A 27,523-nucleotide genomic window follows, 5' to 3' on the forward strand; every position below is an offset into this window, starting at 1 on the left:
GGCTAAATAGAGACTAAGAAAATAGTAATATTAAGAATGCTATCTTGATCTGTTTTGCTGGCAATAGTTTCAGGTGTTTTCCACTTACATCATCACATATTTGTACCTTGCTTTGTAGCATATAAACTTTAGCACATAATTTATCATTTACATGGTAATATAGCAGTATGTATAATGTAAATCTTCAACTCACAAAAAGGTTTATATTGAACTTTGGCCATGCACAAAACCCCCCAAATGAGAAATTCAAAAAGCATCCACAGTATCTGGAATGCCCACTAAAATGTGACAAAACCAAAATGCAATGGTTGAATGTAAACAGTTCCATGGGAGCTACCCGAATTAACTTTTTGTTCTAAACTCCATGGGCCATGTAAGTAATAAAATAAAGTTAATTAGAACACAAGCAGACACACATGATCAAAAAGGTTAGTTTAAAAATTCATTGCACTGCCATAAATGGATTTTACTAAAGGTGGTTTCTCTCCTAATACATTGCAATGACCAGGCCTTCCCGTCAATCATTCAATTTATCATCAAACAACTGCACAAACCAATATTATGACTAATACAAGACAAAGGTTGAGGCCACACAAACTTCATAATGCACCATTGGTCAACAAAGGCTGAATCCAAGAACCAACAGCTGAACAAGATCTTCCATGTCCCATTCCATCTTTGCATGGTGGTTTTGTAACAGTGTACATCTTACCCAGTATTACTGCTTTCATTATGGCATCTTTTCCTTGGCTATTTTCTTGGCTATTTTCAGACAGCATTTTAGAGTAGGCCTTTTTAACACTCCAAACAATATGCTAATGCCAGTTCTTACAAGGATTGCATGAAAAGACTTGAAATTTCCTTTCAAAACAATATTCAACAGGACAAAGGTAAGTTTCATATATTTCTTAGCCCATGCCAACAAACTCTTGAGCCTTAATTCAAAATAAGCCCCATATACTACGTCCTTACCACCAAAATAAACTCCCCCAAGAAAAATTAAATCATTCTAATTATTTATTTTTTTCGTACTAACAAACCTAACAGCTAGTAGTGTGCATAGATATTTTCAACCAACCTCAATTTTACATGCCCCTCCCCCAACTCACAAGCATTTCCCCTCATTTTGATTAAGAAGTCGGGAAAACAATATGAAATAGGAAAACAATAAATACAATTAAAGCTAGAAAACAATGAGTATGAAAGTAGAAGCAAAACAAATTGCTGGCCTTTCCAATTGGAGCACATTTCATTCCCTCCAATTAACATATTATACTTCCTCAGCTGAAAGGGAACCGGACAAATTTACTTGTTCATTGAATGCAATGGTTGGAATCTTGGTGTAGCCCTACTGTTTCATCTCTTCAGCAAGCATAACCCTAACCTCTCCTCTCACGTTTTGGAAGTCCCATCCTTGCTTTGGCATATCTTAAAACTTAGTTAAGTGCCAACACCTTTTAGACTAGTAAAAGCAATTTAATAATATTTTTTGGTATTGGCCAATTTGAAAAGAAAAAATTCAAGAACTAGAAAAAAATTGAAACTATAAAATCAACACTCAACCTTTAGGATACTCCACTCGCATGCCACCACGATCAGATGAGTATAACGTAGCATTCTGGAGTTGATTTAAAGCCTGTGTTGAACAAGCAGTGTCCTGCACACAAGCAGCATGGCTCAGTATCATACAGTCAATTTTAAAATCTTCAATTCAAGAAATGGTGGAAAATTAATATTAAGCCCATATCTGATCTATGATCCTTTATATTTGTTTGTAGTTAAGGGAACAGATAAATAATTAATGTGGAACGTGCACATACCCTGACACATTTGGGTATTTTGATCCTACTTGCTCAGTGGCCAACATCACAGATTACTCAAGATTGGCCTTGAAAAGGTCATTAGAAATCTAATGGCAACTGATCTATTATAAACATCATATACCATATCTTAAGAAATAAATTCTAAATGTGAAAAATAAGGCATTAAAAGATTCTGCACATCAGGGTCACAGGTGGCCCAGCACTGTGCTTATTAGTGTTACATGCAGCAAGCTTGACTTGAGATATGGACACCTCTTGCCAGAAACATGACCTAAAAATATCTAGCCACCCTTAGTTATTACTAAAGTATTTATAATTGAATCCTTAGCCTCTTTTATGTCATTACTATCCGATGTCATGTATACAACTGCAGTTCATGACTTCTTGTAACTTTAACAGCACACCATTGTGACATTTATGAGCTTATTGTTTTACACATAATACCTCTATATCCCGTGCATCAACTGTTTTAAAATTCATTTTTGTGTGGAATATCAAAGCTGCATTCTTAATTCCCCCCTCCTCCCTTACAGGCAGGTGAACTTATACCTGGAAGTCTAGGCATATTTGCCTTCCGTCCAAAAGAGGAGCAGAAATAAGAGTGTGGTTTAGAAGCATAATAAATAATGATGGCATCCTCTACTGTGAGTAAGCACTCAATATCTTTGTCAGGTTTGCTTCAATATTTACCATCATGAGATTTCTTGTTTCTACATGGTACAAGTTCCTATACATCACTACATGGTGTGACACTAGAAACTTTGTTTGAATAAGCACCTTGATGATCTGAGTGTCCAATTCTAATTCTATTGAAACAATCCTCTTACAGCCTATGTAAGAACCCCATAAAGATAGTATATATTTTTAAACTCTGAAGAGGCAGCATCTCTATGAATCTCAACATAAATATTCACCATACAGCATACATATACTGCCATTGAGAGAATACTAATCTTGATTAGATCCCAAAAATATATATATATATAACAACCTTGTCCCCAACCTTCAACATAAATATTCTTGAAATAGTGCATAGGTAGTACATATCCTTTTAACAGTCATTATCCAAACATATAAACTTCTCAAAGGTATTAGCAAGGGTAGACAGCCCTGATAATTTCCAAATTACAGAGGTAAATTAAATACAATAGCATAATCAACATAATTCCCAAAAAAACTAGTCATATTTAATGGCAACAGAGGAAGAACAAGGTCTAATGTGTAAAATATGACAGATCCCATGAACCACTTTGCTTGTTGCTTGTTTGTGGGATCACATTTCTGATTTGGAGGATACACTCAAGGATTTGCATTGCCTCTTTGATGGCAGTAATGTCATTACATCTTCTGTGTTTCCAAATGCAGTTCAAATTTTAGCCTCTTAGATACACTAATCTCTAATTGGCATTCAATTCCTATTTTGGAGGAGAAATCTTTTTCCAACATGAGGACACCAAAATTGCAATCAGAGGCAACTATTTGGAGTAAAGTTCCCTATTCATTAATAATATGGGAATGACTTCTACATTCATTCATGAATCAGTTTCTTCCAAAGGGGAGGAAAGTTGTTTGTAGGCAATGGATTGTTTTGTCTTCAAGCATTCAATATTGGCACCAGAGCTACTTCTCTGGGGAGAGGTCACAACATCTCATTCATTCATTCATTCCCTCCTATTGTGGGTAGATGTTGTACATACTTGTCTTTTTCTATATAAGAAAGGGCCTTCTCTCGTGACATGAGACATGAGATCTCCTTCTTCATAGATAGGTACATGGCCAGAACTTGTTGTAACGTCCCATCTATTCTTTTAGCTTGTGTGTATCCTCCCAGTGCTCATGTGATAATTAGGAATTTATTTTCTTCTTATTACTTTTTCAGTCTTCTAATATGTATAATAAGATTGCTTTTGTGCTTTTCCTATTCTTGACAAATATTAATGTATAGCTTTGTCAGTAAACAGATTTATCACTGTGAGATTGTTAATGAAACTGACCCTGTTGCTCTGTAAATGGATAGGCTGCAATTGATCACTATCAACTTGCAATCTTCCTCTGTGTTTGAGAGGGCCAGCCCCTCGTATGATAGGTGTATTTGGGTTTTTGTGTAATTTTCACCAGAAAGCACAAAAGGATAGAAAGCATAAAACTAGATAAAGTAAATAGCAGAAACCCCACTGATAGACCTACGCATACCAAAACAGACTTCCACAGCGGGTAACTGGTAACAAGGAGATTTTGCGAAGATAAATATAATGATGACAAAACATGGATAACAGACCTTATGCGAAAAGATATGCTACTTCAATATATTCATAACAAGATACTACGAAATGAATACATTTTGTCAAATAGGAAGACTATCAGATTGCATCATCACGGAAGAGATCACTGACTCAACATACAACAAGTATGTAATTCTGTAAACAATGAACACATTCAAGACATAGGACTAAATGAGTTCTTTATTATTTTCTTGAAAATATACAAGTTCAAGAACACTGAGTCTATAATGCCAATCAAAGAGTCTCTTTATAAATTTCTCCAGCATTTCCCCTTTGCCAAAAGTTCTCCCCCCTTTTTACGTTATAAATGGCCTTGTATTTATAGGCTTTCACCAATCATTAACTCCTCTTTGGGTTAATAACTAACTACCTTATACGTGTTTTGGGAGAGGTTAATTAACGCCTACAAAATTAACCCAAAATGACAAAAGTCATGATTTACAATGTAACTTGAAACATATACATTTTGAGAAAAAAGACCAAATGTTAGCTTTGTTGTGATTACACTCTATCAAGTTTCACACTTCATTTCCGCTGCTTGTACCCATCCTACCATATGTCTTGATTTCCACATAAAGAAATATTCATTCACCAAAAGCTTAATGTCGTGTCCACATTCCTCCACTTGCATCTGTGTTTGCTAAGTGCATCATGTTCTTCAATACGTGTAAACAACCTTTGAATAATGGAAGGGCTCTCATGATGATTTGATCAAATTTCGCATTCATATCTTTAAAAGGATTGATTCCACCAAATAATTTGTTACCCCTTTGGCACTAAATATTGAAATAAACATATCCAAATGCCTTCTTTAATCTCTCACTTTTCTCATTGCACATATCATTTTACTGCTTAGTACACTGTGCATATGTACATATAATTCTTTACAGGAACATGCAATGAAATGTTGTGAAGAACTACTAGAGAACTCAATCATTGCCCATTGCGTAAAAACAATAGCTGTAAGATGGTAAGATCCTCGATAAATATTTGTCAACTCTTCTTCATTCCTTAGCATCATCATATGAAACCAATTTATTGGTAATTTATCAAGGTATTCACTCTCACGCACGTCATCCCCGATGGAACTTCTTACCACGTACATTGAGTGGTTTGTATTCATATATTATATAGAAGCACCAAGAAAACACGCCTATGCAGCCGCCGCAAATTTTGTTTGGCACTTTAATAGAAATGTTTAGAGAATCTTCAATATAACCAGCAGACTGCTAGAAGGTTGGCCATCAATTGTAACCACTACTCTTTCCCTTGCAGTAACTAGTGAGGCTTTCCATACAACCCTTCTGATACATTCATGTGTAGAGAAGATAGGGACCATGTGTCTCTTGATGTTATTCCTAAGGCACCTGGTCAGTTTTTGTCAACATATGAAGACACATATTTAGGTATCGCGTACCTAGGCCTTTTTTGATTGACATATGTTCACACACATATAAATACTGCACATGCAGCACCACTGTCCCTGACTGTGTGTTCACCGAAATTTGTAGATTAATTGTCAGATTGTGACACCCACACTGCCATTTGAAGGTCCTTTCATTCAACTTGATATTCCACGTAATGTGCTTCCTGCATGGTCTAACCCATGTGTTACCACAAGCTAGATGATTTCCATTGAGGACTTTGAACTTTCTTTCAAATGCCTGACTCGGGCTCAACTATGACACAATTGTCATTTTACTGAATTTGTCTTCACAGCTGACACTTCTTACATTGGCTGAGGGTGAATCTGCGACATTCATGGGTTGGATCCCCATTTCCTCATATACACAAGAGGCACTGACAAACCGTGACCTCTCTTTTCTTTTTACTGGTTGAAAATGCTTTGCTTTCGGTTCCTTGAGCATCGGCATTTAACCAAACATTTCACATACATATCTCCCATCTTTACACATTCTCTCCTTGATAACAAAGAGGGGACTTTAGTGGGCATTTGGCTGACATTTTATCAAACGGTTTTGCATGCTTTCTCCATGCTGAATCTAATAGCCTTCAAACTCTCTTTTTAGAGAGCTTGGCACTACACAAAGCTCCATGGAATGTGCCTATCGATATTTTGCCAAACTCTCACAGCCATCCTTCACACCAATTGAACCATTATGCATAATGGTTTCTAGATATATGCCTTTGAGCCCTTTGGGGAGTCCTCGTTGGTAACTGTTCTTTCTAAATCAATGGTTAGCTATTATGCTCCTACATGCATTTTGTCAAACAGTTGCCATGCCCTGTATTACATGATATGGACTGCAACATGGCATTACGAACTTTGATGATTCCTGTAGCACACTCTACCTAGGCATTTGATACAATAGATCAACATAGTCGATCATATTTCCCCATTATAATCTGTATTGCAAGCATATTCCAGAGACACCATTAAATTGCTCTTTATTTTGGGAAGTGACATCAATCATTGAGTTGGGCATTTCAATGTCCGCCTGGTGCTTTCTTGCATTCCACCAGTACCCATTTCACCTTAAGTATGAAAATTTTGGAAAAATTTTCAATCAAACTACAATGTTTCTGAGAACGCCATTTAATGATATCAATTGTGAAAACGATTTGCTCATTATAAGTCCCGGAGATAACTAACTTTAAATGAGATTCATTAACCCCTCAATTTTTAACCTCGAGCATTTGGGCGAAGAGGTTAATAATCAACTTCAAAACACATATTCTGAGTCTCTATGCTTAACCTTTTTAGTTTTTGGAGGTTAAGGTTCGGGGTTCAAAATACGTGTTTGGAAAGTTTTTCTTAACTCTTTTGATTCCAAATGAAAATACATGTTTTGAACCTCGTTTATTAACCTCTTAAAGTTTTAAAGGTTAATGTTGCAACTGAAAACACGTGTTTTGAAACCATCCATTAACCTGCCATAATTTGAGACTCAGTGCCGGATTTCCAAAATTCGAAGTGCTGGGCGAAGTAAGAGACAAGCCAGAGGCATTAAATCCTAAAATCATTAAAAATGTAATCAATTATTGACTCTTTTAAGGCTCAATGTCTCACTCGTTTTTAACTTGTTTTGACTCAAAAAGGTAGAAATTTTGCAATTTTGGCATGTATGGGAACCGAGGCAACAAGCTTCTTGTACACCCATTTTGTGAATAATGGAATGTACAAATGAATGAATGCTCCTATTCCCCTTTTGTATCAATTATTTATGGCTTTTCTTTTGAACAGATATCTTGTTTAGAAGCATTATTGAAGAAATCCCTGCATAATATATAAGTTACCTATCAACTCTAATGGGATGTGCAGTCAAACGCTGAAGACAGAGCTCCTAATTACTGACATGAGAAGAAATCCAAACATCCTTAATTAAGAAATAAACATTAACACTAGATTAAGAACAGGGCATTCGCACTATATTAAGAACAAGGCATTAGCACTAGATTAAGAATTAAGCATTACTGATTTCCCTAATAATATTAATGGGTTTCCTCATTATTATATGAAATTACTGATGAATAAATATAGATCAAATTCCAAATGGTTGTTATGTATTTATAAATATAATATCTCATGTTTAACCTTGTTTATCGTTCTGCATGATGCATTTCCCCACATACTAATAAAGAGTGAAATAACATACAGACTGATACAACTTGGAGCAATGGTCGATCTGCTCCTCTAGATTTCAGCGATCCAAGATAGATAAGGAAATAATAGAATCAAATGTTCAATGATGCCTTTAAGTCCTCCTATCCTTTATTTATATCCCATCATGAATGAGATATATCTCTTCACCAATGAGAAATCACTTCTTTTGATTGTTAGATCGTTTGAAGAATAATATTAATATTTCACCTCATTCATTGTTTAGTTAATCGCTGTTTAAGTCTTACTGATACTCCTCTTTAATTCCTCCCTTTGAATGATTACATCCTAAACAGATCACACTTTCGTTAATGAAAGCACACCACAGAAAAAATTTTAATAAATGCCTCTACTTAAACTCATATAATATATAATGCTGATTGATGGCATGGTGGGAATCGCTGCTTTCTTGATATTTTTTAATTGCCATCTCCTTAATCTTTCATTGTATGGTCGATGTTAGAATGGGCTCATGGCAGTCCTCAAGCAACTTATGATTTGGATGATTAAAATCTCTTCGCCTTCCCATGTACGATCTTCCTCAACTAAACCTTTCCATTTGATTACGAATTGGGAATGGTCTTATTCCTTAATAATTTTCCCCTCATTAGGAGGACTGCTTCTGGCTCCAAGATCAACTTACCCTCATCATCAAGTGGGAGTAGCTATACACAGTGGAGTAGTTTGTTGTACAAGTACTTCCTTAAGACAAGATGGGTGAAAAACATTGTGAATGCTGCTGCTCTTGGGCAATTCTAAATTGTAAGCAACCTATTCTAGCTTTTCCAGAATCTTAAAAGATCCATAAAATGGGGCTTTAGCTTTAAAGCTCCAGTGATTTTGAGGGAAGACTTCTTATACAGTTCAAGCCTTAGCAAGACCAAATCTCCAACTCCAAATGCTCTTCCAATACGATTTTGGTCAGCATAGATTTTCTGCTGGTTTTGGGCATGAAAAAGACTATCCTTGAGAGTGCTCATGATATCTATATTGTGTTGTACAAAATTCTTGGTGCCCGGTATTCTACTTTCTTGGAGAGCCAAACTCTGAAAGGAGGTTGCCTCATAACTGCATAAAGCCTTGAATGCACAGATTCTGATCAACGAGTGGTAAGTTATATTGTAATAATATTTTCCAAGTTGTAACCATCTAACCCACACATTTGTTGGTCAGTGGCGTAGTTTCTCAAGTATCCCTCAATCAACTTATTAACATTCTTTGTATAACCATCTGATTGGGGATGGTGACTTGTGCTAGGACTCAACTCAGCACCTCCCAACTGGAATAGCTCTTGCCAAGACAGGCTAAGAAATTTACTATCTTTGTCACTGATAATGTTCTTTGGTAACCTGTGTAATCAGAACACTTCTTTGAAGAATACCCTAACAACCTGAGGGGCCTTGTATTCCATAAGTATGGCCATAAAAAGAGCATACTTGGTTAGTCGATACTACATATATGCATTTATTCCTTTGGACTTTTAGAAGCCTTGTTATAAAATCCGTAGAAGTACCTTCCTACTTTTGATCGAGTATAGGAAAAGATTGAAGAAAGCCACAAGGATGTGTTAGCTCCATTTTGTTTCCCTAACATGTCATAAATTCTTGTACATGCTTAAGTACATCCTTCTTAAGTCCTTTCCAAGATTTGTTTTCCCTTGTTTAAAAGTCTTAAAGTAGCCTTGATATCCAGCCACGGGATTATAATGGTATTCTTTAATGATTTGTGCTTTCACTTTCAAACTCGATGTAGGATATTTCCTATTTTTGTAGAGTAAGTTCCTCCATTGTAATTGTAGTTTTCAACTTGTATCCTTCTTTCAAGATTACATTTGCATGTGAGTCTTTGACATATTCTACAATATTCACAAATAAGGTTTGTGAGATAATGCATTTGCGACAATATTGTTTTTTAACTTTCACATATTCCATTTCAAAGTTATGGGTCTGTTGTTTGTTCACCCACTCTTGTTGGAGGTCATTTAGATCTCTTTGACTAAGGAAGAATTGCAAATTGTTGTGATTCATTTTCACCACAAATTTTCCACAGTACAAGTATTGTTTGGATTTTCCACAATACAAGTATTGTCTGAATTTTGCTAATGCATGTGTCGTAGCCAACATCATCTATCATAAGTAGACTAGAGTCTTCCAGTAGGGCTAAGTTTGCAATTTTCAAAAGGAATTGGACGTTTATTCTACATGAGGACTACTCTAATGCCTTCTCTAGATGCATCACATTCCAATTCAAAAGGCAATAGAAAATGGGGGATGCCAAGAATAAGATAATGTTAGTTCTTAAGGATCATATTATTTAGAGGGGGTTGAATCAGTAATCAACTGTGATTAAGCAACTTTTCAACCTCTAAACCTTTGACTCAAAAATAACTTAATAGCAACACAAAAGCATTCAAAACATATGCAAGATTGACACGGAGATTTGGTATCATGGAAACCCACGACGGGGATAGTACCTACAAATTATGCACTCTTCTGAAGTACACTATGTGAGGAGCTTAACCTTGTTAAAAGTTACATAGGCACTATTAGGCGTCACCCTGTTAGCCTTTGGCCCTATTAGGAGCTTTACCTTGTTAGGAGTAACCTAGTTAAAGGACGTTTAACAATTATTAAAATGTCACCCTGTTAAAGGATTTACAACAGACAACCTCTTACGATCCACCTGGTTAAGGGATTTTACTATTGTAACTATTAGGGAACGACAAAAAGAATGATTTGTGGAATAGCACTACCTCTGCTTGACTCAATCCACTAAAGCTCAAACAAGCTTCACAACACACTCAACTCTACCCTAGCTTGATCACAACTTGCACCCTTCATTGCACTTGTTCAACCACGATCAACAATAGTGAATTGATTTTCCTCCACCAATGTATATTGGACTTTCAAGTCCACTACCTTAATCAAGCCCTAAAATTTGAAATCAATACATAATTCAAATATCCTGCTCAGATCCAATGCACCATAAGACAAGTCTTAATCCACAAAACACATTTCTAAGACCGTACCAATCAATTAGTAGAATTTTGTGCCAAGAGATCAAACACATTTTGACCACACGCTTCCTCTAGGATCTTCTCCATACACTATGCCAAATCATCACCTCCACTCATGAAGATGCATCACCAAATCGTAACTGACTCAATTGAATTCATCGTAACCTTAACACCAATCAATGATCATCAATTTCTTAACCATCACTCAAGAACTTAATATACTTTAACTTGTTCAACAACTCTATCGTTGCTTCATCGGTCACCTTTTCATTTTGTCACTACTTCACTGATCACAATAACAAGTTGCCGTTGTAACTGTGTCATCTTAACTATGTTGTTTACACCATCCTAAGATCGCTCCACTTGACTCGTAGATTTGACAAACCAATCAAATCCCCTATCACTTGTCACTAACTGTTCTATAGCAGTTGCACTATCAATTCATTTGATCATACCTTTCTACACATCAACAATAGCAATCATATCATGGATATTCAGAGACATTCCCAATTCTCTCCTAATGATCACGACCACTGAAACTTACTGCAACACCTTGCTCATCATGTTTATGTTTGGTAACAGACTAGGAATACTAGGTCAATAGTTGACATCAATAACAACACAATAATTGATCATCATGTAATCAAATTTGTACCATGACATTACTAACATCTCATGCCATCAAAACATCAATTATGCCAATAGTCTACCCCTTCGGCATTGATGGTAACACTTGTTATACTTCTATGCTCTTACTTTGTTCATGAAACTGTTCATCAGCAATCAGCACTAGGAAATTGGCATTGATGGTAACACTTGTTATACTTCTATGCTCTTGCTTTGTTCACAAAACTGTTCATCAGCAATCAGCACTAGGAAACACAAAATGTTTCCACTTTTGTATTTCACCACTTCTTCAAATCCTCCCCCTTCCACTGAACTTCACTCTTCTATAATCATCATACACATTCTCCTCCTTTGTCAGCAAATTATTCTCCCCCCTTTATTAGCACAGTCTCCCCCTTTGACAACAATGTCAAAGGCATCAACACACACGTAATATTTTCTTGACTAACCAATACATATTACAACTGCTCCCCTAAGGAGTAGCCCTAGAACATCAATTAAAACATAAAGATATTCAATGAATACATTTGAATTGTTGCAATTACATCTTCTTCTAGTTCAACTCACCTAAGGGAATAACCCCTAACCTATCTCTTAGATACTCAAATGTACCCTTGGGCAATGGCTTTGTGAATGTCTGCTACCTACTCCTTAGTTGGCATATACTCCAACCTTATTTCCTTTTCCTGAACCTGTTCTCAAGGAAAATGATACTTTATAGCTATATGCTTGGCCTTAGAGTGCATCACTAGGTTCTTTGAAATATAAATTGCACTTGTATTGTCAAAGTAGATAACTACCGATTAAGTTGCCTTCTCCTAAATTCCTTCCAAAATCTGTTTGATCCATATTACCTATGTGCAATTGATTGTAGCAGCCACATACCCAACTTCAATTGTTGATTGAGATACATGACTCTGGTTCTTGCTTGTCCAAGATACAAGACTATCTCCAAGAAAGGATGCACCACCACTTGTGCTCTTCCAATCATCAACATTACCTGCCCAATCAATATAAGTGAATACATTCAATGTGAGAACACCTTTATGTCCATACTATAGTCACCTCTGTGCAATTGATTGTAGCAACCACGTACCCAACTTCAATTGTTGATTGAGATACACAAATCTGCTTCTCGCTTGTCCAAGATACAAGACTATCTCTAAGAATGGATGCACCACCACTTGTGCTCTTCCGATCATCAACATTACCTACCCAATCAATATTAGTGAATACATTCAATGTGAGATCACCTTTATGTCCATACTATAGACTATAATCTTCAGTGCCCTTGAGATATCTGAAGATTCTCTTTACTGCAACCAAATGAGATCTACCCACTAACCCAACTACATGTGCTATATCCGGTCTATTGTGTACCACATATTGTAGATTTTCGCTCATGGGTTTGTATAGTGTTTCATCCACCACTTTATAGTTGCCTTCCTCGGATAGTTTGCAACCAATTACCATAGGAGTACCAACTGGTTTGGACTCTTCTAACCCAAAAGTCCTCAAAATCTCTTTCACATGCTTGGTCTGACTTACATAGATGCCATCCTTGAGTCAGTATACTTATAATACAATGAAGAACTTGATATTATCAATCGTGGACATTTCAAACTACTTCATCTCATCTTCAAATGCAACGCTCATCCCTTCATCTCATCTTAAAGGATTTACAACAAAAGATCTGTTAGGATCCAAATATTTAAGGGATTTTACTGTTGTAACTATTAGGAAACAACAAAAAGAATGATTTGTGGAATAGCACTACCTATGCTTGATCAGATCCATTGAAGCTCAAACACACTTCACAACACACTCAACTCTACCTTGGCTTCATCGAAACTTGCACCCTTCACTGCACTTTCTTGACCATAACCAACAACAGTAAATTGTTATTCCTCCACCAGTATATTGTACTTTCCAGTCCGCCACCTTAATCAAGCCCTAGAATTTGAAATCAATACATATTTCAAATATCTCACTTAGATCCAACATGCCCATAAGAAAAATCTTAAACCACAAAACATGTTTCTAAAACCGCACCAACCAAATCATAGAATTTTGTGCCAAGAGGTCAAACACATTTTGACCTAACACTCGCTTCCTCTAGAATCTTCTCCATACACTATTATCGAACAATGTGATGTCAGATCATCACCTCTAATCATGAAGACACGTCACCAAATCGTGACTAACTCAACTAAATCCATTGTAACCTTAATACTGATCACCAATCATCAATTTACTTATTGTCGCTCAAGAACTTAATACACTTTAACCTATTCAACAACTCTGTCAGTACTTCACTGATCACCTTTTCATTCTATCACCACTTCACCAATCACAGTAATGAGTTGCGATTGTAGTTGTATCATCTTAACTGCGTTGTTTACACCATCCTCAGATTGCTCCACTTGACTCGTCATAGTTTTGACCAACCAATCAAATCACCTATCGCTTGTCACTAATTGTTCTAGCAATTGCACTATCAATTCAACCGACAATACCTTTCCACATGTCAACAATGGTCATACAATGGATCTTCAAAGCCATTCCTAATTCTCTCCTAATGATCATAACCACTGAAACTTACTACAACACCTTGTTCATCATGTTTATGCTTGACAACATACTAGGAACACTAGGTGCATAGTTGATATCAATGAAAACACAATAATTGATCATCATGCAATCATATATGTCTCATGGCACTACTAATATCAGCACTTTCATCACACCATCAATTATGCCAACAACATGACAAAATCACTTGATCTCAAACAACGAGTACAAGTCCCTCAAGATCTCAACATGGCATATTCAATGTGCTTGTGATGCAATCCCAAATACAGACACCACATACCCAAAATGCAATCAACGACAATAGTTGACATCAATGACAACACAATAACTAATCATCATGTAATCAAATCTATACCATGACATTACTAACATCTCATTCCAGCAAGACACCACTTATGCCAACAAATAAGAACTTGTTATCTCTTTTAAGTGCTCAAAGGCTTGTTGGGCTTCTTCGTTTCAAGAAAGCATTCCTCTTTTAGTTAGGTCAGCGAGAGGTGATACAATTTTTTAAAATCCTTTGACAAACCTTTTGTAATAGTTACATAAGCCCATGAATCCTCCTAGATGAGTTAAACTTCTTGGTTTGGGCCATTCTTTAAATGTTTTGATTTTCTCCTCATCCACACTTACTCCTTGTGTACTAATTTATGATCAAGACACAGAATCTCTTCAAACCAAATTCAAACTTTCAAGCTTTAGCATATGGTGACTCTCGTTCAAGGACTTTGCCAATATGCTTACGGTGTTCCTCACATGTTTTGTTGCAGATTAAAATATCATCAAAGAATATCATTAGGAATTTCCTTAATTGCTTCTTAAAGGTATGGTTCGTGCATGATTGAAATATAGTTGGGGCATTCATCAATCAAAAGGTAAGATCCAAGAATTCAAAGTGTCCATAATGGCGTCTTAAAGATGTCTTTGGTATGTCTTCTTCTCTTATCCTTATTAGGTATTATCTTGATCTCAAATCAATCTTAAAGAAGTGTTTGGCCCTGAGAAGCTCATCAATAAGTTCATTCATTCTAGGTATTATGTAGCCATTCGTAATGGTTTTCTTGTTCAATTCTCAATAATCTATGCACGTTCTCATTGTTCTATCCTTTCTAACAAGCACTACTGATGATGCAAAAGCACTTGAATTGGTTGAGCATGGCCCATCTCTAAGAGATCCTTTATAGTCTTCTCAATCTCCTCTTTATATTGTTGAGGATGTTTATAAGGGGTGATAATTACTAGTTTTGCCACCTTTTCCAATTATATGATATGCCCAAATTCCCCTTTGGGAGGTCAGCCTAACAGTCATCAAACACCTTTTTGTGTTTCTTGAGGGATTGGATATCAATGTGTATGGTTGAGCCTTGTGGAGTAAATTTGTTAAAACCTAGGCATTGGGTGGCCCACTCTCCATTCTCGTGCCTAAAGATTCTCTCTATCCTTTTGCAAGAAAATACCCTTGGATAAATTAGAAAGATCAACTTTTTACAATTATGTCCTCATTCCCATGGTCCCACATGTGTACGATCAGTTCTTTCCATTGAGGTATCCCTTTCTTCTTTCATACGGGGATCTTTCTTAGTTCCATCTTTCTTGTAGAAATGTTTGGTATGGTTAATTGGTGGTTTGTGTCTTGTTGATGAGACTTCTAACCTTAGTTACCGGATTCGTGCCCTAGAGGCCGGATCCGGATTCGGGTCCGATCCGGATCCGGATTCGTGCCTGGATTCGTGCAGATCCGGGCAGGATCCTTGTTTTACACAGTGGATTCGTCCGGATTCGTGGGCCATGAATCCTGACGAATCCACTGTGTAAAACAAGGATCCTGCCCAGATCTGCATGAATCCAGACGCGAATCCTCAAGGATCCAGCATGAATCCTCAAGGATCGATAGGTTCAAGTGAGTCTAAATTATTTAATATGACTTTTTTAAATATATTTTTTGGCTTTCTAGTGCTAAAATGACCTTTTTATGCATTATATATACTAATAAATGAGAGAAATATATATATATATATATATATATATATATATATATCTGTTACTAGTTGGGGCTTGGGCAAGATCAGTAATATATATATATATATTCACAAATCCTCCACGAATCCAAATCGGGAAAAAAAAAAAATCACGAATCCACGGATCCGATTCACGTGCCCGAATCGGTAACTAAGCTTCTAACCATAAGGTTGTCTCAAACGAATCTTTGAGAGATGCAAGCTAGAGAACACTTACCAACCCTTTTAGTGAAATTTTTAATCCCTCCACACACAAAAAAGCCAGCCTGTCATCATCCACTCCTGAAACTCGGACTAAGATTCATTGGAATTCAGCTATGTAAACTGTAGAAAGCAGATTTAATACTAAGATGGGGGTGAATTAGTAGTAAATAAAACTTTGAAGCTTTATCCAATGCAATCTTCTAATCAATTACTTCTAGCCATATGACCAAAATAGAACACCAAATAAAAAATGGCGTGGAAACCCAATGGGGAAAAAACCACGGTGAGCAATGCTGCTATGATCTACTGTCCTAATCCAGCCTCACAATTTAAATTATGTACAAAAGTTTTAGGGCATCAACCCAAGGAGCCACCGAACACCTTTTACTTCAAAGGCACCAACGTTCTAGATACAATCAAATCAAAATGAGCACACATTCTGCACTCCTAGAACACCAATTCAGAATTACATCTCTGGTCTTTACTTAAGGTTTTTGACAAATATCTCTCTACAGACTGATAAAACAATAATTCACTTCGATCACTATGCAGAACGAATCGGGATATATACATGTATGGGAGATCAATCCGATGTCTTAAAACACTGCACTCAATTTAAAAAATCTGCATAAATATCTATTGAAGCAATCACAAACTGCTAAAAAAACCTGCAAATTGATGTTATCAATCAGAACACATATTATGATGTTTCTGTATAACTTAAGTGATTAATCTGAAAATTGATCTTCCCTGTATATCTGATCACCTCTCTTATTATCAGCCAGTAAATCAAATCCTTAAAAATGCTTAAGGATTAGATACTGAAGTATTACCGCATGCATATGTGTGTCTAAGACTCTAAAACTAGAAAATCAAATGAAATCATACTACCTGAAATACTGAGAATCTTTACCCATAGCCTTACAGATTCAAATGTACATACAGATCTTCATGCACTTTTGAGACTTTGTGCAAACATATGCACAATGTTTCACAACTACTGGCAGTATGTTCTTCGTTAAAACATATTAGTTTTTATCAAATTTGCAAATAGCACAGCATGCCTGGCTGGCATTTCTCTCTCCCCATCACTTTTGAAAAGTTTACACACTTATATAGATGCCCAAAAGAGATCAGTCTGTTTAAGAAGATTGAAAAATTTACAAACTGACCTCCAACTGCCACCTCAACCACTGTACGATGTGGCTTTTAAAAAAAATTCCCAAAGACATTTACTATGTGGTAAAGGTATATTTCAGTCTTCAAATAACTGGTAACTGGTTTAGACATTTACCGTGCACCATAACAGGTTGCAACTTGCAATCATAAACTCAAATTACTAATGACAAATAAGAATAGCATTATCCGCATATAGTCTTTGTTTGTATCTGGGATTTCTGTCGCTGCATTTGACCATATTGAAAACAAGTTACAATAAAATCTTATATTATTTCATTTTGCCAGTTGTCATACAGAATAGACAAAAGAAACTCCACTGTGTTAAAAGAAAGCTTTCAAACATGTTCATAGAGGCTGCCAAAGTTGTAGGAAGAGTTTTCGAACATGACCATAGAGGCGGTTTAAGTATACTGAATATATAAGTCCACAAATCCTGTTTGAACTTCTCATAACCATGCGTGTCTTCTAGACGGAAAGAACAAATCAAAAAAATTTCATTCTTCGATCAGTTACAAGACCGAATGCCTAGCAATTAACAGTTTGTATCGGGCCACAAACTGAATTTAGATGATACCACGCAGATCAACTTATGACAGAATAGCAAAAGACAACCACAGGAAAGACAAATATGTGATGGTAAATATGTGCTGTATTTATTCAATATAGCCACATCAATACTAAACCGGCCACGGAATTCTGATGAACAATATGTTTATATATACCTTCCAGCGAAGGTCTTGTCTCAAACAAATTGTGCAAAGCAGACCTTGTGCAAACAGGTAACTCATTGTTTTGAAAAAGATTTTTCTCAAAAACACAACTTATCAAATTTATCTATTGCTTATCCTAAAATGAAATATTCTTCTCAGATATCAGATTTCCAGAATAGCACCTTCTTGTTTGTTATATCAATGACATATCATAAACTTGTACTGTTCCTTCTTATAATTGAGTCGACATTTTAAAGTCTTCTTGGGGGTTCTTTCTACCAAACCTTTTAACAAGTTTTTGTGAGAATTCTTCATAGGAGGTGATATTTTGATGACCTTGTGTGGCGATTCCATGGTGCCACCATTCATGTGCCAATCCTTATAAAAAAGGATAGCAAATTGGAGTGCATACTTTTTAGTCATTGGGCTAAAGGTGAAATAAGTGTTCAAACTTCAACCTTCGCAGCCAAGCATGAGCTGTTATCTTTCCTGGTCCATCAAAAATTGGAAGTGTTACTTTATTCACTTTATGTTTCAAGTCCTTATTTGTATGCCTTTTTTTTTCTTTCCTAGGTGTCTCATGTCATTTGACTTCAATAAACTCCACAAACTCCCTATCCTACATAAGCCTTAGAAAAAGGACTAACAACAAGACTCGTGGTCGAAGCATTAACACTAGATTACGAATCAAGCATTACTGATTTCCCTGATAGTATGAATGGGTTTCCAGACAGTGATTATATGAAATTACTGATAAATAAATATAGATAAAATTCCACATGGTTGTTATGTATTTATAAATATAATATCTAATGGTTAATCATGTTTATCGTTCTACTGTCTACATGATGCATTTTGTCAATAGACTAATATAGAGTGAAATAACATATAGACTGATACAACTTGCAGCAAGAAGTGATAAGCTCCTCTAGATTTCAGCAATCCAAGATAGATAGAAAATAATAGAATTAAATGTTCAATGATGCCTTTTCCTCCTCCTCCTATCCTTTATTTATATCCCTTTATGAATGAGACAAGCCTCTTCACCAATGAAGAGTCACTTCTTTTGGTTATTAGATCCTTTGCAGAATAATGTTAATCTTGTACCTTAATCATTGTTTTAATTAATCATGTTTAAGTCTTATTGGAGACTTCTCTTTAATTGCACCTTTTGAATATTATATACTAAACAGATTGCACTTTTGTTAATGAAAGCACGCCACAGAATGAATTGTGATTTTGCATCTAATAATCACCATTTTTCAACCATGGCTCATTTGTATTAAATGTTATTTATTATACTCATGCAATTTGTGATATGCCTCTCTTTCAATTATACTCATACAATATATTATTGCTGATTGCTGACATGGTAGGAAACATAGAAATTTGACATTTTCGTATAGCCCGCTCCTCACTCTTTTCTTGCATGGTTGATGTTAGAGTGGGCTCATGACAAATTCTAATTAGTCTGTGATTTTGTCAATCTGAATAAATTGGTAAATTATCTTCAAACCAGAAAACTCATCAGCCTTGGTAAAGAATATTCTCAGACAGTCCCAAGCATTTCTGATTATAATATATATGCTGTCTTCCATTCAATATTAGAAGTGAATTTACCACGTCTTCGATGCAATATAAGGGACCAAATGTGCATGTTCTGGATACAAACCATGCAAGATTCTATGTGATTAAAAAAATATACAACTGATCATAAAAAATTTCGAGGACAATTTTGTCAAACCAATTTTACAGATAGAACAACAACAAAGACAAATAAGATCTGAACCAACCCAAGTTGAAACAAAATATGGTCCACAAAGCTCAGCACACAAATGGAATTGATAACACTATAAAAAGAGTGATAACAAAATTAGAAAGAGTTAAGAGCTTAAGACAGCCTGCCTCCAAGTCATCGATGATCTCATAACGAGCAAAATATTTTTAGGTCAACTAGCACCCTCTACAATGCTCACATAAATGAGTATGTTCTCCATTATTTCTGAAGCTTGTACCCCCTCTTTTTCAATCTTGACCCAATGATATCCTCAAGCCTTCCACTCAAGGCATTATACAATTTTCTGCACTCATCTATGCCTTAAAGCATACAACTGCATTCAAAATCTTAAACCTAGTCTCCTCAAATTTTCACTGGATATTTCGTTCAAGAGAATGTCTTCATTTAATTTTTATGTTTGCTTAACTTTCCTGTATAAAGCTTTTATAAATTGAAGCTGTTGACTTTTCCCAAATTCAAAGTGCACATTTTAGATGGCTTTGTATTACAGGATAAATATCAGATCATTCTACATACCATTTCAACATGTGAAATAGCATGCATTCACACATGATAAATATTATAAAGTTATGCAGTCGACACAGCCAAAGCATTTATTATGCTATCTTCCTCCAAATTTCAGTCTGATAGATCTCGAAACAACCAAGATAAACAAAGTTTAATTGGAAGCAAAAGATAAGCTCATAATTTACATGCATAAATGGGCTAATTTCAAGCACCAAAGATCCTATATACCTGGAAGTCAACAAAGGCAACTGGCAGTCCACCTCTAATTTGCATCTTCAGCTTAAGGAATCCTGCGCATCTGTTTATCAATGAAGGGAATGAGAATTAATTCTCACATATTAAATGTTTTAAATTGTTCATAAAAGTACTAATCGGCATGCTAAATGATGAATGTCAATGGTTATTGACTACAGGAGAGCTATATTTGTGAACCAAACCTTGAAAGTACTTGAGTCAACTCATCCTCAGAGCATGTTGGCCCAAGATTAGCTATGAAAAGAGTTGGACAAGGTGGATTGCCACCTGTTGTAGAATTCGGTGTTGTTGAATGTGCCTTGAGACAGTCAAAAATATGCATCAAATTGTGAAAACTGATATAAAATTAAAAAAACTGCTAATAGAACTTTTTCCTTGTGTTGTAATCAATGTCCATGCATGCATGATAAATAGCAAGTGTTAGGGAATGGTGCACAGTAGAGCTTTAATGATGTGCATGATCTTTGTAATCATTGATGTCATCCTAACAAAGATAAATAAAGCCCTTGCATCAATCCATTCTTCTACATAGAGACTAATGTAATTGCCATAAAAAACATCAAATGCCAGATCCTAGAAAAATCCACAAAGATATTCTAACTAACATGAAACAATTTTAAACTAAACTAAGCTTACATTAAAAATATATCTATGAAGTTCTCACTATTATTTAACATTGAAGATTCGTCAATGTTCCACAAGAAGATGTGCCTGGAGACCTGGGTGGCATCTCCAACTCCCAAGAGCTGGGGGGCTTACACAGGATGTCCCCATCTTTCAGGACTCAACAGTCTACTCCATTTTGATTATATGCATAAAACAGGAAAGGTGACCTTCGGAGAAAAATGAAAAATAAAGGCCCCTAAAAAGCTAAAAGGGCTCTGGAGGATTGGCATTGATAATTCTGCACAATGTTATTATTTTTCAAGTTTCAGCTACTTTAAATTTGTTTGAATAGCTTAAAAATTAAAACATCAAACAGAAATACCGAAGTATCAAAAATTGAAAATAGACTAAATAAAACATAGATTCCATACCCTCTCCAACTAAATCACACCAAGACAAGACTTATTTAGAGTATAATACTACAAGACCTGTGATAATCAGCACTAACAGAGTTTGTAGAACATGGAATGCAAACACTCAGCTAGTATTAGTAATGTTTTGTGAGAGATATTAACACACAATAATGTCAATTAGTAACTAACCATTTCAGTCATAAAATATCCAATCCAAACGGATAAAGTCAACATATGATCAATGATCAAATAAGAATTGAGATCCTGTTCCCCCTTCCTTTCACAATTGGAATACAACACATGTATAAATACAAGATGAATCAGTTATAGCTCAACTTACAATGATGATAGTTACCTATCCATTCATATTCAGCTGTTGCACTTCATCTTTGTCCAGTTGCATGAGATGTGGTTGCTTGAAGAGTGCACTAGGCTCTTGTGCAGACAGATTGCCCACAAGACTGATGTATACAGTTGTAAAGGATAGTTGTCACTAGTGAATATCTGTGTCACTAACTATCGACTCCCATAGGTTAGGGCCAAGACAGTGTACCAGACATAAATAAAGTGATTTGATTCTATTTGACTTCAAGGAAGCTTGTATCTGTGGCCTCAACAATAATACTTAATGTCTCAAATTGTTCACCTATAATTGATTGGTTTCTATCTATTGAATCCCATTGTTGTACACCTACTTTGAAATTATGTCTATCTACCCTTGCCAGCTATTCTGGCTGTTCAGCTACTTCTTATGTATTTTCAAAACCATTCACCTGTTAATACTTTATCTAAATCTAATTCTCCCAGCAATCAACCTACCATCATTTATTTCTATCTTCACTTTCAATAATTTAACCAAGCCAGTTGCCTGTGAATTTGAGTAATGTAGATTAAAGAACTATAGCCAATAAACTAATTATAATGGATATCCATTGATGTATTATAAGAAAGAAAAGAATATAATAAAGTCAAATTAGTTATCAATCAGTAAAACTAAAAATAAATAAACATCAAATAAGTGGAGACCAAAGCTTTGAAAGTTGTAACAGAGAGCAGAGATATAAGTGCATAAATAACTATCGTGCATAACTGATATATTCAGTAGAAACCATGCATTGTAGTTAGATTTACTGTTATTTTAAATGAACCCTAACACAGAAACTTGGAAGTAATGGCCCAAGTGACTCAAAAGTGTCATTTAATCAAAATGATCTCAGTAACTCTAAGCTGCTGTATTAGCGTACTTAGTATGACCTGAACCAACCCCAATAATTATAAAGGATGTACAAACCTGCCCATCAAGAATTCTGTAAATTAAAATAATCCCTAAATGTTCTCTCTTTAAAATTCAATTTCAAGGTTCATGTCCCCATCAGAGAAGCAAAAGATGGAGTATTCAATAGCCACCTGTAACTACGTGTGGTTCTTTACAATTCAGTGAAACACACACAATTTCTCCGATTTAAAAAAGTGGTTTGGGTGATGGTTAAAAGATATGACAGATTTTAACAAAATCACTATTGTCTTTTAAAATTTGATAAGAATGCCAAATTTTACGAAAGTCACTAGTCTTTTTAACCACAAAGTATTGAAATAGCCAGTGTTCCAGAAAGTTTTAGAAGCCAACTCAAGAAGTAGCAATCACGATATTAGAGATTCATTCAGAAACCTTATGGAAAAGTCAAAACAATGGGTCATGCTTCAGCAGATCCAAACAAACATAGTTTTTGCGTCTTCTTTCCATCAACTAAGGCCATATTTATCTCCTTAACGGCATGTAGCATTAAAGATTTAGTAGCTGTGTGAGAGTCCATTCATACCTGCAGTGATGAAATGTGATCATCATCCATTTGGTTCGAGCACTTGCTATGATGATCTACTTTCTTGATTGCCTGTTATTGTTCTCTCGGGAGTTGCTTCTTTTCTACAGAGATGTTGTCTGTTCTATTCTATCAGAAATGAAATGGCATCCTTTACTTCTTATACCGCCCAAAAGAAATATCATGTGGCCTCCCATTTCGTTGAGTGTTCTTTCTATATGATCAATCTCTCTCGTATTTATTATTATTGCATTATCTTCTTCTCTACGGAGTTAGTATGACATAGCACCATGCCTATCTAAGTCACAAAGTTCGAATTTGAATTTGAGTTCGGCAGCTATAAAATTCGAATGAAGTTCAAGAAGAGAAAAAATTCAGGAAAAAAATTTGAATTAAATTTGCCTTATATAATTTTAATTATTTTTAAATGTATGCGATATATCCCATAAATTATCAAAATCGTTAAAATTGCTAAATAGATTTGACAACTTTATAAGCATGATGACACATTTATAAAGTATAAAATATAAGAAACATGTGAAATCACAATTGCAAAGATGTGTTTTTATTGCAAAGGTACAATCAAAAGTCGAGACTTCATAACTTCAAAAAATCTCTAAGTCATCAAGAGCACCTGGCTCAGATGGTGTAGCATCATCATCAGTATCACTACCCAATTCCTAATCAAAAAAGTCAAGCTCATCTGTGTCTAATACTGCTATGTCTTCTAAAGTTCGTTGTTGTGAATAAGATGAATCATTTGTCGATTTGTTCATGAGCAATTTTGAATTGCTGCGAACATAGACAAGATCGCCCAACTTTCCAGACAACGACTTGTTCCTCTTTTTGGAATGGATGTGGTCAAAGCAACTCCAATTTTTCTCACAAGTTGATGAACTTGCTCTTTGACTCAAAATTCAAATGGCAAACTGCTGAAATTCAGGAGTTTCTGCCCCATAGCTCATCCACCATCTACAATTAGGTACCTCATCTTGTGCCATATCATATTTGGTTGCCCCTATCCCAAACATGCCCTATGTTTTCCTATATTTCCAACATTGTTCTCTAATAAGAGATGTGATTGTTGGATCTGGTTCAAATCTACTAATGGCTTCTTAAAACCCTGCCATAATTTCAGCATCACATTGTCTATCAATGTGAAACAGTTTAGGCTTCAAATAGCTAATTGCTACATGTAAAGGAGTAAGCATCATTTTTGTAACATCCACATTATTTGGGTCTTAATTAACAACTAACATATAAAAAAAATACAGTTATTACTTCATTTTCATAGGAAGACACTTATATCAGTTATGTTCATATGAATGAGTTTAATAGTTACAAATACTTAAACGGAAAACTCATAACTAACATCTGAAAAACACCATCAATGAATTCACTAAGGAAATTAAAATCTTCATACCATGGAATTCGACCCGAAAATCTATGTAGGGATGCTTCTGCAATCACCTAGATTAGTCCACAAATATCACTTAAGATCAATTGACAATTACCATTAAGTAACACTATATCAAAATCAAATGACGATTACCATCAAATACCACTATATCATTCAGGGCATCACATACCACTGTATCAATTAGGGCATCAATTACCACTGGATCATTTAAGACATCAGATACCACGGTATCATTTAGGACTTTAGATACTACTGTATCATTTAAGGCATCAAATACCATTGGATCATTTAGGGCATCAGATACCACTGTATCGTTTAGGGCTTTATATATCACTATATCATTTAGGGCATCAATTACCATTGGATCATTTAGGGCATCAGATACCACTATATCACTTAGGTCTTCGATACCACTGTATCATTCCTTTCCTTCTGATTTGCTTAATTGTTTTCGACAAATGTTTGAATGCATAACTTATCTTTATCTGATGCACGTCCGACATTTTGTGGAGAGGGGAAACATTGTCAGGGGCTTAACCACCTAACCTCGGATCATAACTTATCCCCTCACAATCTCTAACAAGAAAGGCCCTCCCTACCCGAAATAGACATGGAACACCTTGTCATCCACTGAGCATCCTAGTATCTAATCACACAACTCGACTTGACAGCAGGAGAATTCAATAAACGTGATCATGCATGAGCTATTAAATGATTCCTTTTAAAAGTAATAAACATTGTTATATCACATCTGATTATGTTTCATGTTAATGCAGATTCCTTTCTCTCACCTCTTCACCCTTTTCCTTGGCTATATAGTCGGGTGAGTTCCAGGTGTTGGAATCTCAGAGCAAATAGCTCTGTCAATTTATTCACGAAGATTATATACTTCCAACATTTCACAATCTATGATTACATGATTACGTTCTTAAAAAAACAAAATTGCAAAAATAACTATCATCTAATTCTAAGGTCTATGGCAAAGATAACTTATCATTCCATGTTATAAACACTTCACTATGCTTATTGGTAAGCAACTCCCTCGAGTTATTTAGTTATAAATGAGGATAATCTACAGTTGCAGATATGAAAATCGATTTGTAAAAATATTGGAATAACATTAATTGGAAATGATTATCACATGACTTGATATAAATCTAGAACTGTCTGGAGTCTTGCTAAACGATTTGTATCAGTTCTTCTTTGGATGCTTGCAAACGTAACCACAGTGTTTAAGTACTAATTAAAACCTCAACAAGGAAAGAGCATATACGGCTGACTATATTGGGATGGCACTGCTGTGAGATGAAAAGGTCTTTGAATGGACTTGCAGAAGTTCACTTGATTTATAGCAGAGAATCGGTTCTAGAGGAAGCTGGAATAAGCAAGGAAAAATACGATCATAAAAAGAAATCAAGAATGCGTTCTCTTCCTTCTTTTGTCTCACTCGACTCATAATATAAAAAGAATTTTAAAAGACTCTTTGGCTTCCGTAACTTAAAGAATGTGTCAAATAAAAGCGCCAAGTGTTCAATCGATTTCAAATAGGGAGAAGAATAAAAGATGGAAAAAGAATTGGAAGGTTATAATTCGAAAATTATTATGATTTATATTTATACACATACATGTAAATATATTGGTGAGGTGGCATCATTTTATTATAAGAAAATAATATGATGGTGTCACTTCATTTTTATATCTATGTGTACGTGCATAGATATATATTATAATAAAATGGTGAAAGATCATTCAAAATCCTTTGAGGTACGTATTATATTTTAATTAAATTATTTTATGTTTTAATTTGTTTATTTAATAGCTCATGCGGTTCCATCGATTGTATCATGATGTTCAAGTTGCTAGGTCCTCAACCATGGCGATTCACGATTCATACCCATTTGCCTAGTGATGGTGATGCTCCTGTGCCCAATTCTTTTCTGACAATGCTTCCACCCCTTCGACGTGCTTCCTACAAGGAAATTCTCCATTGATAAATTATATTACCATAACAAGTTATTTAATCATAAATAATCATAACGGCTAACTACCTATTCAATCCCACTAATTCATGATAAATAATCAACTAGCATGTTATCTTCATATGAAATTACAATGACCAACCATCTTACCATTTCACAGGATTATAACAAATTTAACTGTCAACTGAATTCATGTGAACCTCAACGGCTATATGAACATTTTAAATTAAGTCAAAAATTGGGATGTAACAATTTTCCATCATGAATCAATAGTCTCCCATATCTCTATGTACTCTGCTTCCACATTATTTAGTGATTTCTGAATAGCTTCCTTTAAATGGTCCATGCTTTCATAAAGCATTCCAAGGCAAAGAGTGCCACCCTCAACCAAAAGGAGCACATCAACAATTGGCCCGCATATATTTAAGACCTTTGGCCCACTTTCCCAAAAGCTACTATTTAAAACAATTGGCTCTATTATCTACCCCTTAGCACTTTTAGAAAGTGCTGAATTTTCCCACTCATTGGAACAAATTACAGATCTCAAAGTTGTTTTCCCGTCAACCACTACTTTCAAAGTGATTTAAAATGAAGAAAATCTTGTGTCGCAAGGCCTCAACAACTCTCTGGATGCATGTTGCTTGTAAAGGCT

The 27,523-nt window shown here is 35.4% G+C and overlaps 1 protein-coding gene across 1 annotated transcript in view; it reads right to left on the reverse strand.

Annotated features, from left to right (window-relative positions):
• Window positions 1-429: 429 nt before the first annotated feature.
• Window positions 430-27,523, reverse strand: part of LOC149538026 (RNA-binding (RRM/RBD/RNP motifs) family protein) — a 100,545-nt gene continuing 73,451 nt past the window's right edge. Inside the window, exons 7-10 of the mRNA XM_089799423.1 lie at window positions 20,816-20,931; window positions 20,607-20,676; window positions 1,575-1,657; window positions 430-1,428 (exon numbers count right to left, since the gene is read on the reverse strand). Coding sequence (XP_089655549.1) covers window positions 1,380-1,428; window positions 1,575-1,657; window positions 20,607-20,676; window positions 20,816-20,931 — 318 coding nt within the window. The 3' untranslated portion in view covers window positions 430-1,379. The remainder of the gene's footprint in view (window positions 1,429-1,574; window positions 1,658-20,606; window positions 20,677-20,815; window positions 20,932-27,523) is intronic.

This window comes from Cupressus sempervirens, chromosome 9, assembly GCF_028749045.1.
Source record: "Cupressus sempervirens isolate cs-2001-9-10 chromosome 9, ASM2874904v1, whole genome shotgun sequence".
Taxonomy (NCBI): Eukaryota; Viridiplantae; Streptophyta; class Pinopsida; order Cupressales; family Cupressaceae; genus Cupressus; species Cupressus sempervirens.